We start from the raw sequence: 16,877 nt of genomic DNA on the forward strand, positions 1-16,877 counted from the left end.
CCCTGGGTTCAATTCCTCGGTACCACATATATAGAAAAAAGCTGGGAGTGGTGCTGTGGCTCAAGTGGTAGAGTGCTCTGACGGAGATGGGGTTCAGGTGTTCTTTGGGGTGTTATTGCTTGATTCAAGGACATCCTAGAGCTCTCTGGTAGAGTTTGGGTGAGCAAGCTGTGGACTGCCTGTGTTTCTGTGCTGAGGAGGCCCAGAGAACAGTTTACAAAGAAAGACATTGGGAAAAAACATGGGGAGAGAGCACACACACAGTACCCTGCCAGTACCCCTGCACAAGCAAGATCCTTCCAGGGCACAGATAGCCTGTCCGTGAAAGGAGGAGCTTGCCAAGTTCCGGAACCAGAGGGGAAAGGGTTGACGTTCATATTTCTAGCTATAGCGGTCCCCAGAGAATGCATTTCAGTACTGCCAGTGTGACAGAAGGAACTCAGAGCCGGGGACAATGTTGGCATTCTGTCAGGGCTGGAACTACAGGAGTGACAAGTAGGTTTCCACAGCTGGAGAGGGCGCTGGGAGAGGAAGAGGAAGAGCCTGAACTTCAGGGGAGGGGGGAAGCAAGACTTCAGAAAAACCAGGGAGATTCTGTTGTTGGTGGTTGGTTATGAATGGGGTGACCCAAAGGAGGTGTTTGACTTTATTTGGAGGACACTGCTTCTACAGCAGAGGATTAGGATTTTCTTCTGCGGGTGACTACATCTTTCACGTGCACCCACTGGTCTTCTACAGAAAAGTCTAGATGGAAGTTGGCAGGAAATCACAATTATTTACTGGGTGGTACAGAACACAAAGGTTGGGTGCGCACAAAGGGTGGATGTTGCTTGAAAGAGAGTGTAGGGAAATTTGTAGCAGGGAAGAGAATAAAGTGCACACCCGCTACCCTCCAGACTGGACCATTTCTTTTTTTATTTTTTTTTGCCAGTCCTGGGCCTTGGACTCAAGGCCTGAGCACTGTCCCTGGCTTCTTTTTGCTCAAGGCTAGCACTCTGCCACTTGAGCCACAGCGCCACTTCTGTATATGTGGTGCTGGGGAATCGAACCGAGGCTTCATGTATACGAGGCAAGCGCTCTTGCCACTAGGCCATATCCCCAGCCCCCCCCTTTTAAAAAAAAATTTTTTTTTGGCCAGTCCTGGGCCTTGGACTCAGGGCCTGAGCACTGTCCCTGGCTTCTTCCCACTCAAGGCTAGCACTCTGCCACCTGAGCCACAGCGCCCCTTCTGGCCGTTTTCCATATATGTGGTGCTGGGGAATCAAACTGAGCTTCATGTGTAGGAGGCAAGCACTCTTGCCACTAGGCCATACTCCCAGCCCCATCCATTTCTTTTTTTCCTCTACTATTTGAGCCACGTCCCTAGCCCTAGAAAAGTAGTTATTAAAAATCATATTTTCAGGGCTGGGGAATGTGGCTTAGTGGTAGATTGCTTGCCTAGCACACATGAGGCCCTGGGTTCGATTCCTCAGCACCACATATACAGAAAAAGCCGGAAGTGGCGCTGTGGCTCAAGTGGCAGAGTGCTAGCCTTGAGCCAAAAGAAGCCAGGGACAGTGCTCAGGCCCAAGGCCCAGAACTGGCAAAAATAAATAAATAAATATCATATTTTCTGCTGGGTGCGAGTGGCTCATGCCTGTAATCCTAGCTACTCAGGAAGCTGAGATAGGAGGATTATAGTTCAAAGCCAGCCCAGGCAGGAAAGTCTATGAGACTTTTTATCTCCGATTTACCACCAGAAAGCCAAAAATGGAACTGAGCTGTGGCTTAAGTGGTAGAGCCTTAGCTTTGAGGAAAAAAAAAAAAAGCAGCTCAGGGACAGCACCTAGGCCCTGAGTTCAAGCCCCAGGACTAGCACAAGGGGAAAAAAATGTGCTTGCAATTTCTAAAGAGGAATGAATTTTTTTTTTTTTTTGTCAAAATGGGAGTTTGAAAATCACTTATAAAGGAACTTAGCTACTGGAAGACTCTTGCTTAGCAAGGCACCAGGCAGCCTGGCCTTGGGTGGAAGACCTTTCTTCTTCCCCCCCCCCCCCCCTTGCTCAGCTATCAAATGTCAGGCTTTCACGCAGTTGAAAGGATCTGCCTCCCTAAGGCTGAGTAACAAAGGTTAGCTCCTCCCCTTTCCCAAGCCCTGGGGCTGCTGTGTGTTCTTAGGTTCACAGCGGAACACAGCCAGCCCCAGCCGGAGCCACAATTTGCCAGCAGAGCCCTGGCCTGGCCTGAAGAGTCACCACACAGAAAAAGGAGCCCTCCCCGGGCCTCCCCCCCCCCCCCCCCGCCAGCTTGAACTCAGGGCCTTCCTCTCTCTTTTGGTTTCTCTGCTCAAGAGTGGCACCCTACCACTTGAGCCACACCACCCTTCCTATGTAACGGGTTTTGTACCTCTGTTTATTCATGGGTAGAAAAGGATGAAGATTTCCATCTCCTTGGCTGTCACTGAAGATTCAGTAGAATAAAATATATGGCACATGGTATGTGTGTGTGTATGGCGGGGGGGGGGGGGGATAGGGCATGATTGTTGTGCACATACTGTGTGTGCCAGTACTGGGGCTTGAACTCAGGGCCTTGAGTGCTTGCTTGACTTATTTGTATTCCAGGCTGGTGCTCTATGACTTGAGCCACAGTTCTACTTCCTGCTTTTTTTTGCTGGTTCATTGGAGATAAGAGTCTCATAGACTTTTTGGTCTGGGCTGGCATCAAACCTGGAATCCTCAAGATCTCAGCTTCCTGAGTAAGTTAGGGTTACAGCTAGGACGGTATCAGTGTCTCAGTATCAGTGATCTCAGCCTCCTGAAGAGCTGGGATTACAGGCATGAACCACTAGTGCCCTACTATGTGTCTCCTCTGATGTCTCCCTAGCCCATTGTTTGTCTTGGAAGCCTTCTCTGGGATGCCCGCTAGCTGTAGGTCTGTCGGGCACAGTGACGTTCCTCATCTGAGTGCTGAACTCAGAACAGACCCCACACAGCACGCGCCGTCATTCAAAGCCCTCTCTTAGAGGCTGCGTTTATCCTGGTGGGACTAAAGGTAGCCACCTCCACCCCCTCCACCAAATTGAGACTTCAGGGATGAATTTTACACTCTCCAGGTCATTTCCAAAGGCAGAAGTTGGGACACAGTTACTCTTGAAAAAGCTTCCTGGTAAATAGACAGGCAAGCAGGAGACTTCATCTCTGAGTAAAGATGGCTGCCTTTATAAATTCATGCGAATGGCACTTTAATTATACAAGTAAAGGCCTGTCAGAAGGAAAGTGCCGGTTAATGCACGTGGAGGAAAGGCGCGGAAGGAAGCGTAGCCTGTGCCAGGGCCCTGCCCGGTGCTAACTCCTAATGATCACCATTGGGCCCGACCCAGGTCTTCGCGTGACCAGAAGGCCATTGTGACCCCTGATGACCTCCCAGTATCCACCGGGAGCAGAGGCTCTGCTGCTTGTGTCAAGTTCACAGCCACCCGGTGGCTCACAGCCCAGCTCCCTTTTTGTCTGGAGGGTTTTCCCCTTATATTTTGCAAATGATTTACTCCTGATATTATGAAATTCTGGGTGAAAGTCAGCCTAAAAGAAGCCTTTCCAGATCCCCTGACTAAGCCTTTGTGCCCTTTGCTCCAAATTATCCCTCCCTCCCTCTCTCTCTCTCTCTCTCTCTCTGGATAGGGTTTGGCTACGTAGGCCAGGACTGGATCTGAACCTGTATCCTCTTGCCTCTGCCTCATGACTGCTGGAATTACAGGTATGCACTGCCTGTTAGCTTCTCTGTGGTCTGTAATTGCACGTTTTCTTCTTCTCCTCCTCCTCTCTTTCTTTCTGTCTTTCTCTCTCTCTTGCCAGTCCTAGGGCTTGAACTCAGGGCCTGGGTGCTGTCCCTGAACTCCTTTTGCTCAAGGTTAGTGCTCTACCACTTTGAGCCACAGCACGACTTCTGGTTTTCTGGTGGTTAGCTGGAGATATAAGTCTCATAGGAGACTTTTCTGCTTGGGCTGGCTTTGAACTGTGATCCTCAGATCTCAGGCTCCTGAGTAGCTGGGATTATGGGCATGAGCCACTGGTGCCCGGCAAATATATTTAAAAGATAAAAAAATTTCTGCTAAGTTTGGCTTTAGCTGAGCCCAACTGGTGTTTTTTGTTTTTTTAATTTTTTTTATTTAAATACTGCTCCTGAGGCTTGGACTCAAACCCTGGGTGCTGTTCCTGAGCTTTTCAGCTCAAGGCTAGCCACTCTGCCATTTCAGTCACATCTCTTATTCTTGCCTTTTTTTAAATTATTTTTTTTTGAGTAGCTTACTGGAGATTAAGAGTCTCACAAACTTTCCTGCCTGGGCTGGCTTTGACCCTCCATCCTCAGATCTCAGTCTCCTGAGCAGCTGGGATTATAGGCATGAGCACCGGTGCCCAGCTTGAGTCCTACATTTTGATGTGTCAAAGAACCATTTAGTCAAAGTATTTTCTAATTTGCATTGGGATTTCTTCCTTAAACCAGGGTTTCCCAGAAACCCTTTGCTGAGTTTGTACTCACTTGTATATGTTCTTTCTTTTGTTATTGGTTTCTAGCTAAGTCTATGCTGTCAAAAAGCATATTGTGTACGCTTTTATGCTTGGAAACCTATTAAGTTCCCTTCTGCTGGCCAGGATGTAACAATTTTTGTAAATGTTCCTGTGAACCTGGAAAGAATATGCACCGTGTAGTTATTGCTTATTTCATTCAATGACCAATATTTATTTGTAATAACTGTTATCTCACTGGTTATTTCTATAAATGTCAATTAGGCCAAGTGTGTACATAAAAGTTGGTCAAATTTCTTCATCACCACCGACCTTGTGTCTTTTTGTAATTTTGTCTAACTTGTGTATGGATTTTTTTGTCTTTCTTTCAGGTCTGGAGGTTCCTGCTTTACATACATTGAGGCTCTATTGTAGAGTTAGAATTGCTTTATCCTTGTGTGTTGGAAGTAAGACCCTTTGCCATTATAAAGTACCCTTTTTATTCTATAGCTTCTTTCATTAAAATCTACCTTGATATTAAAGTAGTTCCCCTCCCTCCCTCCCTCCCTCCCTCCCTCCCTCCCTCCCTCCCTCCCTCCCTCCCTCCCTCCCTCCCTCCCTCTCACCTTCTCTTCCCAGCTTCTTTCCCCTCTCTCCTGTCTCTCCTTCCAAGGGTTTTCCTCTGTGGCTTCCAGCAGTCCTGCTGACAGCTCTCCCTGCCCTGTAATTGCTGCTTTAGGAGGAGCGGGGCGTGGCCCGGCCACCTGGGCCAGGCTGCCTTCGGAGCGAGCGGCTCCTTCTTCCGGTGGTAATGCTCCGAGAGTGAGGTGGGTTTGCTTGGTGACTGGCTTGGGGTTGGTCATAGCAAGTAGAGGCTGAGGGAATGTGGTTACAACAGAGGAGCAGCTTTACTTGAGAGGAGAAAACCCCAGAGGGGCGGCAAGCTGGGACCTCTGGAAGGAGAGAATGACGGCGGTCACGTTCAGCCTCCGAGCCGGTGAGAGGTGACATCCAGTGTGACATCTGTTGCTTCTCTTGATTATGTCAGAGTCCCCTGAAGCCAGTCTGGGAAGGAATGGCAAGGCTTTCCTCTGGGGGGAATAGAAGAGGATGGCCTAGAATGGTCCTTTCTTGGGCAGTAGAGATGTTCAAGCTGCTGTCTCAATCAATGCTCTGCCGATGAGGGCTTGGAGGAAACTTCCTCCCTACCCTCGCACACAGCATCCTCGTCCTGCCTGGGGTTCACTGAAAACCTTCCCACCCTCACCTGCCTGTTGCTCAGCTGGTCTTCTTCATGGTCAGGAGGTTTTACATTTGCAAAGGAATTGAAACAAATCTGGAGATCTTAGCCATGGATCTGAGTTTTCAAGGCCCTCATGTTTGAGAGTGGAAGAAATCTGCTTGCTGAAGGGTTTTAGAGATGAAGTTTTTAAACCATGTTCAGGGCTGGGGTATATAATTTCCTGGTTTTTTTTTTTTTTTGGCCAGTCCTGGGCCTTGGACTCAGGGCCTGAGCACTGTCCCTGGCTTCTTTCTGCTCAAGGCTAGCACTCTGCCACTTGAGCCACAGCGCGACTTCTGGCCGTTTTCTGTATATGTGGTGCTGGGGAATCGAACCCAGGGCCTCATGTATACGAGGCAAGCTCTCTCGCCACTAGGCCATATCCCCAGCCCCTAATTTCCTGTTTTTGTCTTCTCAAAACTGCTAAGCTACTTGTGAGCAATTGTCCAGTAGAGACAAGGGGAGGAGGGGTGGGGAGGAGAGAGGGTGTGAGCCAGGAAGCAAAGAGAAGGGCTCTCCCCCACCACCTCCAGCCCCCCAGCAGGGCCAGTGCCCAAGTAGAAAGATGCTGTTTTGGTTTTCAGTGATGGTAAAGTAGTGACTCAAGGCAGATTGGAGAGACTGAAGTAGCAGCAGGAGTATTAGAGAGAAGAAACAAGTCTGAGTGGGAATTTAATAGGCTGACAGAGAACAGTTGAGTCTCCACATTTGCACAGGCTTGAACATTTATTAAGTACTGATTGCTCCATGCTAAGTGCTTGGCGGGGACTAGACCATGCAATTTCTGCGAAGACAGGCTCTGGAGGCTGATGTCTGTAATCCCAGCTCCTCAGGAGGCTGAGATCTGAGAATCACGGTTCAAAGGCAGCCTGAGCAGAAGAGTCCCGGAGACTCTTGTCTCCAATTACCCAGCAACTTTGCCAACTGTACCCATATTTACTTCCTTCCATCACACTACTGGCTGGGGCTCTGCCAGTCAATGACATCTGTCAATGACACAGGGGCGTGGGCCATAGGGAGCTGATTTGGGGGGTGACCCCAGGGAAATGGCGATCCCCAGAAGCACAGAGGGAGAGAGTGTGCTCGTGATACCATTACCTCTGAGACTTCCATGTCCCCGCACGGAGGGCGGCCCTATGGGAGCCTGCAGCGTGCACCTTACATCTGCACTGAGAACGGGGGACGCTTAGTTGCCTGCCCCCTCCCACCCCTCACAGGTTCAGGACTGCCCCTTGGGGGTTTAAATCCTTGGGGGTGTTAGTTTCAGGATACCCCGCAGTGGGGCTATAGAAGCTCCTGCAGTCCCTGCAGAAAGCCAAGAAGAAAAAGCCAAGAAGACCCTTTGAGATGGGAAGCCATCAGTGCTGAAGTGACAGGGGGCGGGGCACCCAGGGCCTCTGTTACTATGGCAACCAGCTGCTCATGTAAGTGGATACCGCCAAGGAAACTCCTCCCCAGAAATCCCAATGTACTCCATAATGGGGTGCACACCAGGAAAACCATCTTTGTCCTCCTCCTCCTCCTCCTCCTCCTCCTCCTCCTCCTCCTCCTCCTCCTCCTCCTCCTCCTCCTCCTCCTCCTCCTTCTCCTCCTCTACCTCCTCCTCCTCCACCTCAAACTTCTTCTTTCTCCTCTTTTTCCAACTTCCTCCTCCTCTTCCTTGTTCAACTTTCTCCTTTTCCTTCTTCAGCTTCTTCCTCCTTCTCCCACTACCACCAACTAGTTGTCACAGAGAGGAGCCTGGGGTGTGGTTTCACCTTTGGGTCCCTGAAGGAGAGAGCCGGGTTCTACGTCAGGCACAGGTCTTGCACCCGTGCTCACCTGTAATGCGCATTGTTCCATTGGACACTGTGCTCACATACTTTAAGTGATGATTTCTTTCCCTCTGCTCAGCATCTCCCTAGACACATGCTGTGAGCACCCCCACACCACAGAGGGGCAAACCGAGGCCCAGAGAGGCAAAGGAGCTGCTCAAGACCTCACAGCCTTGGGTCATGGCTGTAGACTCTCTGGGTAGCTGGCTGAGCCAAATGCTTACTTATACTAGGAGATAACAATTAAGTGTCCCTTGAAGGGTTACATCCGCTTAGAGGCTTTATCTAAGTGCGTATTATAATCATCACATTAGTATGAACAGAAAATGAGGCAGTTTATAATCAATATCTTGCAGACGACGAGTTCACTCAGTGCATAGTATTTGAATTGGGTTTGCCCTTGAGCCTATCTCCAGTAGCCACAGTGCATTGTAACCCAAGCCACTGTGTCACTGCGATCTTTTGATAGCTCCCGATTACCCTACAGAAAAACAGTTTGTGTGTCATTATGCATTCTGGGGACCAAACCTAGGGCCAGGCTCATGCTAAGCATGCTACCTACCCACGAAGCTGCACTCAGCGCCTGGAGTTAGTCTCAGCTCCTTACAGTGGACTCCTTCTGTGAGTGGACAGTCAGGCCGGAGCTGCCTCTCTAGGACCCATCCGCAGCCTAGCCCAGCCATGTACAGCTCCTTGCTATTCTCTCTGGGCGCTCTGTGCCTTGCCACCTGCTCGTTCCACTGGGAACTGCTTGTCCAGCCTTCCTTCTTCTTTGTGAGTTAGTTCTACTGTCCCTTCTATACATGGCCAAACTGCTCTGGCATAGCCTTGTAGCACTGTCTCTGAAGCCACTGTCTGTTGCCTGCCCGTCTCTCCTATAGGCATGAACAATCTTAAGTGAGGGTTTTTTTTTTTGTTGTTGTTTTTTGTTTTCTCTCTGAGCCATAGCATTCTGTGTCAGCTTTTCCTGTTTGAGCGCTTTGGGGCTGGTCTTTGGACCAAATACTGAATGGATGCTCCATGAAGTGGCGGCGTCTCTACGTAGCCCAGTGCTCTTCAATGCTTTTCCGGGCATTACAGCCGCGTGGCAGCTTGCGGTGACAGGTGCTGGGTGCCACTCTGGGAGGTTTGCTCTGTGGCTCGCAAGCATGAGACGAAAGCACAAGCAGCCCGGATCTTGAGAAGCTCCCCATCCTGGAGGGCGGGCTGCACGCAGGCCCAGGCCTGACCAGTCTCGCTCTCGTAGGAACGTTGGGCTCAGGCAGTGGCGCACCTCAAAACAAACAAACAAACAAACACTGCTGCCAACGAGTGGTCACTTTCCTGTCAATGTCACCACTGTAGTTGTTGTCTTCTCAACCCTGATTTCACCAAAACGGTCAATGGGAACAGATGACACGAATCTCTTGCCTGTCACAACAGGAATTCCACGGTTTGCATAGTCTGAGGATGCAGTCAACCCACAGAACGAGGTGAGCAGAAGCTCAGAGGTCCCCAGGCAGGCTGTGACGTAATGCCTCTTGTGTGGAAGGTTGCACTTCCTCCGTGTGGATATCAGCAGGGCAGAGCCTCAGAGAACCAAAGCAAGCGGCCATCGCGCCTACAGGTGAAATGATAAACATCCATGTTGTTATAATTATCGGTAGTCAATGTCAGTGGGAGTTTCTGTTCCTCGGTGCTTAAAGTCTCAGATGCTGGAAGAGCCCATTCGCCAAGCGAGTCTGGAATGGCCTAGCTCACTCCAAGCTTACAGCAGCCTGCCCGAAGGCACCTTTGCTCTCCAACTGTTGACAGAGGAAATGGAGAGGAAAGCCAACTGCTTTCTGTCTGGAGGCAGACGGGCGTGTGTGTGTGTGTGTGTGTGTGTGTGTGTGTGTGTGTGTGTGACTTTCTGGACCATAGAAGGCCAGCGAGGGTGACTTCAGCGTTCTTCAGCGATGCCAGCTTAAATGCTCTGCCATCCCTCATCCTTCCCCAGCTTCCTCAAAGGAGGAGCAGTTAAGAATGGAAAAACCAACCCCACCCACCAATCTTGGTGTGGATGGCTAAGAGTCCCAGGAAGCCACCCACCCGCCTCCTCTAGTTTCCTTGTTTCCCTTCTCTTCGTTCAACGTGACTGTATTCTAGAAGTCACTGGACAGACAGCCGCTCTCCTAATGCCACTTTGGCCTAGTTGTTTGGTTTTGCAGTCGTGGAAGGGAGCCTGGGTAGAGACTGCCGAACCCCAGGTCTTGGAGTGCCCCCGTGCGGCTGGAGTTAGACAGGCCAGGATCTAGTGACAGGAAGTGACGCAAGAAGGAGCTTCTTCAACAGCCGGCCTTACCCCATGAGCTCTGGGGCCGTTTGGTCAAGAGAGTATGATTCAGGAGCCCGTGACGGCAGACCCACGCAGGTGCTGCCCGTCTCCATCGTGGGAGGAGACAAAGCAAGCCGCGGGAGTCCACCGGGTGGAATGAGTGCATGCAGGCGTTTCCTGAGCTGCCTGGCGGCTTTCCTTGCTCCTGGGCCATGGCTTGCTGCTTGTGGAAGGCTGGGGTGCAGAAGACCAAAGCAGTGGCTTTTTGGAGGAGGTGACAGAATCCACAGAGTGAAATCCCCCCGAAAACCAGTTCATGCAAAGAGCACCTTCCTCCTTCACTGACGACCTGAATTACGGCGTGCACAAGGACTTCGCTGCTTAGGACGGGAGCCCCTAATTTCTCGGGGGGGGGGGGGAGGGTGCAGCGGGCAGGGCCACATCATTTTCACGCAGAGAATGAGCACAGTGTTGACCACAGAGAAAACTATTCTTCAAAGGCTTAGAGAGGCTCAGGGAGGGGGCAGAGCCTGTGGCCCATGCCTGTCATCCTAGCTCCTTAGGAGGCTGAGATCTAAGGATCGTTGTTTGAAGCCACCCTGGGCAAGGAAGTCCCCAAGACCCGAATGTCCAATTCACCAGTAAAAAGCCTGAAGCAGAGCTGTGGCTCAAGTGGTAGAGTGGCAGGTTTGAGTGAAAAAGCTCAAAGACAGCGCCCAGGTCCCGAGTTCAAGCCTTAGGACCAGCAGCAAGAAAAACAACCCCACCAAGAAACGCTTAGAGAGCAGCATTGAGAGAGGGGTGTGCAGCAGAACCCCGCCCAGCCCTGGCGGTGATAAAGGAGACAGCGAACAGCCGGCCCAGCTCCCTTTCCTTCCCTTCAAGGGAAGTAGGGGAGGCGATGTTTGTTCTAAAAATCTATTTAATTAATTAATGATGATTTTTTTTTTTTTGCAGGGATGTGGATGGAACACAGGGCTTGGCTTGTACTAGAGAAGCACTGAACTATACCCTTGGCCCTGCTTTTCCTCCCTCCTTCCCTCCCGCCCTCCTCCCCCCTCCCCCCCCCCCCCCCCGCCCTGGGGTTACTATGATTTGAACCTAGGGCCTCATGCTTCTAGGCAGTTCTATCACTTGAGCCCTACCTGCAGGCCATTTTGCTTTAGTTTTTGTTTTGCTTGTTTGTTTTGTTTTAGACAGACTCTCCATTTTTGCCAGGGGCTGGCCTAGAACGTCTGTCCTTCTACCCATCCCTGCAGTGCACTTTGGATGACAGAAGTGCACTACCATAATTATTACCAGCTTAATTTAGTGAGATGGGTCTTACCTTTTGCCCAGGCTGGCCTCAGCTTGAATCCTCCTGATCTCTGTCTCCCCAGTAGCTGGGCTGGCAGCTCTGTGTCAGCCTGAGTTTGTTTCTTAGGAGCTAAGATGGGCTTGGCTTATGTGGCCGATGAAATGACAGGGAGGTGCCCGTTGGGGAAATCTGTTCTTAGACCAGGAGCCGGTGGTGCCCACGGTGGTCTTCTCAGAAGGTAACGTAATGGGATCCAGTGTGCCTGGACTATTTGCACCCACATGAGGGCAATCCAACTGCTGTGTGTGTGTGTGTGTGTGTGTGTGTGTGTGTGTGTGAGAGAGAGAGAGAGAGAGAGAGACAGACAGACAGAGACAGAGACAGACAGACAGGCAGAGATGGAGAGGTGGGAAAGCAACACATTTAAAGGCCAGGGCCTGGCCACCCTCATTGTCCCTTTCCCTCCCTGCCCGCATCTCTTTAGGGATGCCACCCCTCCTTCAAGGTGATCAGTTCTAGGAAAGGCCTCAGGGGCAGGAGAACAACTGTGCCTTTCAATGAATTCTTTTATATATGCCAGCCAAAAAGTCACGGTCAGCTGCAACCAGAAGGCAGAGTCGTGCCTTCGTGTGTGTGTGCGTGTGCGTGTGTGTGCGTGTGTGCTCGCACGCGCACACACACAGTGGCTTGGCCAGTGGTCCAGCTCTCTACCTCCGCTCGTGGAAAGCCCACATCTTCCTGGCCTGGGAGAGGATGCGCTTCCCTGGGGACCTAAAAACAAAGCAGCAGAAAAGTCAGGCGTGAGCGCACCCGCGAGGAGGACACCGGAGGACACGCCGCCCCTCCAGGCCGCCGCCGCCCCCCCCCGGGCCCGCCTCTGCCGGCCAGGGCGCCCGGGCCTCGCCCTGCTGCTTCGCGCTGCCCGGGCTGGGCCTGCGCGGCAAGGTCTTCAGCCCCAGCCCCAGTCTGTCCCGGTCCTCAGGGCTTGCTGAGCTCCCATGGGAAATCAGTGTTTCTGGTGACTGCAGCAGAAATGCAACCACCTCTCAACAATACACACACACACACCACACACACACACACACCACACACATACAACTATGCCACAGAAATCACACACACAACCACAACACATGTAAACACACCCATACATACCAACACACACTACATACAAGCACACCACACAAATCACACACACTGCACAGACACACAAACATGCATACCACACACCACACCACATACAAACACAAGCACACAACGCATACAAACATACCACACCACATCACACATATATTACACAGACACAGCAAACACACGACACACAAACATACCACACATCACACATATACCACACACATTATACACATACCACACACAACACACATATATACGCAACACAAACATACCACATGCCTCTCACACACAAACACCACACATACAGACACACATACCACACACCAAATACACACACACAGCACATACAAACATGCACACCACACACATCACACATCAAATACATGAACGTACAGAAACACACAACACGTGCATACCACACACATCACGCAAACACATAACATAGAAGCACACCTATCATTATATATCACACCCAGACACACACATACCAAACACACCCAGACACACACAATCCACAGCAGAAAGGTGGGCCCCACGCTTGCTTCTGGACTACAGGTGGGTTCACACTCCATCCGTAAGTCATGCCTTAAAGAAGCAGACAAGGCAAAGGAGCATTTCAGGAACAGTTTGTCCCCCTCTGGGTGGGGTGGGGGGGCTGCAGGTGCACCACCCGCGGGCACTCTTTGTGGAGAGCCTCTTTTTGTTTATTTTCTTTCCTGTTTGGTTTCCGGGAAGGGGGAGGAGGTGAGCTGTCCTCGGGGGCTCAGTCCCCGGGTCTGCTCCCGGCCCCTCCTGCCTGGGGACATTTCTCTTGGGGCCCAGCGAGGTGAAACTTGCAAATGATACTGTCACTTTCCTCAAAGGACTCGGGGACCGGGGGCTGACTGAAGGTTGCAGCAGGCGCCCCCCCGGGGGGATTCGGGACAATGGAGTCGCCAGCTGCCTGGTTTCCTGGACTCAGCCTCTTGCAGTCACCGGGGCACATGACGTGGACAGTCACCCCCACCAGCGGCCCCAGGGCCGTTCCTGCCCAGTCAAGTATTCCCACGGGAAGTGGCCCCCAGGAGCTCTCTGAGGGCGAGGGGCCACCTCCTCATCTGGTCAGGAGGGCGGGGGCCGGACCCGAATCTTGCTCACTCTGTCTTAAATCTAGAACTCAGCTGGTGCATGCTGGGAAGCAGCCAACCACCAAATCCAAATCTGTGTGTTTAGGAGACCCTACCTCCCCCCTTCCTACTTCTTCCCTCCCTTCCTCTCCCTCCCTCCCTTCTCCCCCTTCCTTCCTCCTTCCTTCCTTCCTTCCTTCCTTCCTTCCTTCCTTCCTTCCTTCCTTCCTTCCTTCCTTCCTTCCTTCCTTCCTTTCCTCCCTCCCTCCCTCCCTTCCTCCCCTCCCTTCCTTTTTTTATGCTGTCCCCGGGGCTTGAACTGAAGGCCTAGGCGAGTGTTCACAAGCTTCTTTGCTCGACTAGTGCTCTACCAGTGTCATTTTGGCTTTTTAGTAGTTAATTGGAGATCAGAGTCTCATGGGCTTTCCTGCTGGGACTGGCTTTGAACCGTGATCCTCAGATCCCAACCTCCTGAGTAGCTAGGATTGATTTACAGGCGTGAGGCACCAACGCCTCACTGAGTCTGGTCTTCTCTGGACCCAGCTCCCGAATGCCCACCAATGTTGGCCAAAGGTGACTCTATCCTCCCCCCTCCCCCCCCCCCGCATGCTTGGACCATACATTCATTCAGAGATCATTTTTGCCCTCTGGGAGGTGGGTTGCACAGGTAATGGGTGCATGTGTGTGAGCCAACACGCACGTGCGACTCTGTACTCCTTGCACGACCGTGTGTGCACGCACAGGTCCGTTCCTGCAGGCATTGCTGTGTGAATGTGTGCATGTGCAAGGGATGGGTGTAGATATACCTAAGTGTGTGTGTGTGTGGATGTATGCATGTGCACTCCTCCCCCACCTGCTCAAGGATCTCAGCTCCTTGGGTTATGGATGGGCCTTGCTTGTGGCCCTCTGGCCTCCCAGGGCAGCCTGTGACTCAGCTCCAGGGACACGGGGCCGGTCCCCTGTCTTCAAGGTAAAGCCAGATGTATGACGCAATTTTCGCGCCAGCTGAGGCCAGCTCTTGCCCCGCCCTTCCCTGCTCGCTCTCTCTCTTTCCTCCCCTTCCTATTCTTCCTTCCCTAAGCTGGCTCTCAGCACCGGACACACACTGCATTCCTCTCTCTGTGCCCGGCGGCCTGGCCTAAGACAGCGTTTTTTTCTGGACGTGTACTCTGCCAGGAAACCCAGGCAGATCTGGGGGGAGAATTGTCCTCCGGAGAAGACAAGGGAAGTGGAGATCAAGCCGTAGCAGACAGCGATCTGCTTTAAACGCTGCCTATCAAGAGATTCTGGAGAAGGAGATGTAGTTATTATTATTATTATTATTAATTATTAAATCAGTAAAAGAAAGGTACAGTATACATGACTCCCAGGGCAGTCATTTTTCTACTTCACCTCACATTTAATGGACTCACAGTCCTGTTTAGTCCTCTGTACAGGAATTGGGGGGAAACGTCAAAAAACAAAAAGCAACCCTTAGGTATGTGAATAATCTGTAAATTTTTATTAATTGGAGTTATAGGGATTTTTTTTTAAATCAGAGAACCTGAGAACATTAGGAAATTACAGACAGACTTGAGATACGTGTGAGACAGAACATACGAAGCCAACCCTTCAGCCATCTGAGAAGCATTCCATCTTTGTTAGGGATTCGGGTGGCAAATTTAAAGAAAAAAAAATGGAGGCTCTGGCTCCCCCTTGTGTTGCAAAATACACCTGCAACCCCATGTACTTTCATTTTACTTCATTGTTATCTTTTCTGCAGTTGTAATTCTCACCCTTGTCCCCGAGACCCTTGAAACAATCACTTCCCCAAATGATTTCAAGCCCTTCCAGGAAATCTCTCCCATCTCGTCAATGATTCTCAAGGACCCCATCTGAAAACCAACTCTGAATTCCCTCTTCTTCATACCCACGTACTCCATTCGAGGAAACTGGCACAGGCCCAACCCCGAGCTTGCCCGAATTCTGCCTCTTTGAAGCAGTCACTTAAACAGGTGGCTCTTCCTCTCCCCTCTGCAGGGTTTAGACACGAGCATTTGCTCAACAGCTCCATTTTTCCCCTCCCCTTCATGGGTATTTTTCTCCTGCAACTTACTTGCTACGTCCATTTCGAAGGACAAATGCCTCCCTCCACCTCCCTCCTCTTCTTGCTTGACTACCATCAACTCTCCAGCTTTAACTCATTAGCCTGCTCTGGTGATCTGCTAGGAAAGTTTAGCTCTGAGACGTAAATGGTACACCTCGATGTACAACCGCTTGGGTTTAAGCTTGGGCTTCGTGTGCAGGCAGAATTCTACAGGGTGGCTCTGTGAAGAGGGGGTCTGTACAGACAGTGTGTGGGGGCAGGGGATGGAGTAGAGAGAATGCCTCCTGGGGTAGGAGAACCTGGTGGGACGGCGCTGGTTTGTTTACTTGGCTTTGCCCACGGGTCCGATGGAGACGGGGTCCGTCTGCACTTGGGCATCCAACATCCGCTTTGGTCCCTGGAGAAAAACAAAGCAATGGTAGCAGACTGCTGATGGTGCTTATAGGAACAGCAATCATCATTTCACTAATGTGTGTGTGTGCGTGCGTGTACGTGCATGTGAGCGTGCACTGGGACTTCAATGCAGGGTCTGGATGCTGTCCCTTAGCTTTTTTTTTTTTTTCTTGCTAGTCAATTGGAGATAATAGTATTATGGAGCCGGGTGCCAGTGGCTCACACCTGTAATCCTAGCTACTGAGGAGGCTACGGTCTGAGGACCACGGTTCAAAGACAGCTTGAGTAAGAAAATCCATGAGACTCTTATCTCCAATGAACCACCAGAAAACCGGAAGTGGGGCTGTGGCTCAAAGTGGAAGACTACTAGACTTGAGCTGAAGAGCTCAGGGACAGCGCCCAGGCCTAGAGTTCAAGCCCCGTGACCAACCCCCTCCTTACACCCCGCAAAAAAGAAAAAAAAGAGCATTATGGATTTTCCTGCCCAGGATGGCTTCAAACCTTGATCCTCAGATCTCAGCCTCCTGAGTAGCTGGGAGTATAGGCGTGAGCCACCAGCACTGGGCCAACAAACCCTTTCTGTATAGTCCTACAAGGTTACACTGGCTTCAAAGACTCAGGTTAGCACCTCGAACATCAAGATGTTGGTCCCAACCAAATATCCTAGCTCATGGACATCTGCTTCGATGGAAGCTGTTTGCTCCTGGATTTTTAACACTACTGTAGCTCAGACATGACCACAACACATTTGCATGTGATGTGATACAAGAACAAGTGGAATAAACTTGGATTGTATTACCCCCCCCCCAAAATATCATATGCTTCTATGCCCCCAAAGCCCACTCGTGCCGTCGGGAGTTAAGCCTCTGGCCACTTTGGGACCCCGCCCCGTGTTGGCGTTTTCCTTTTCCAGAATGCCCTATCTGAGGATCAGAGTGGAGAACTTGGAGCACGGCCTTCTGCATGTGGCATCAGGGGTCAGAGGTTC

The 16,877-nt window shown here is 51.1% G+C and overlaps 1 protein-coding gene across 1 annotated transcript in view; it reads right to left on the reverse strand.

The window, feature by feature from the left end:
• Window positions 1–15,081: 15,081 nt before the first annotated feature.
• Bcas1 (brain enriched myelin associated protein 1) overlaps window positions 15,082–16,877 on the reverse strand; it is a 51,166-nt gene continuing 49,370 nt past the window's right edge. Inside the window, exon 14 of the mRNA XM_048349416.1 lies at window positions 15,082–15,893. Within this exon, the coding sequence (XP_048205373.1) occupies window positions 15,819–15,893 (75 nt within the window). The 3' untranslated portion in view covers window positions 15,082–15,818. The remainder of the gene's footprint in view (window positions 15,894–16,877) is intronic.

The sequence above is a fragment of the Perognathus longimembris genome, chromosome 6 (assembly GCF_023159225.1).
Source record: "Perognathus longimembris pacificus isolate PPM17 chromosome 6, ASM2315922v1, whole genome shotgun sequence".
In the NCBI taxonomy this organism is placed as follows: Eukaryota; Metazoa; Chordata; class Mammalia; order Rodentia; family Heteromyidae; genus Perognathus; species Perognathus longimembris.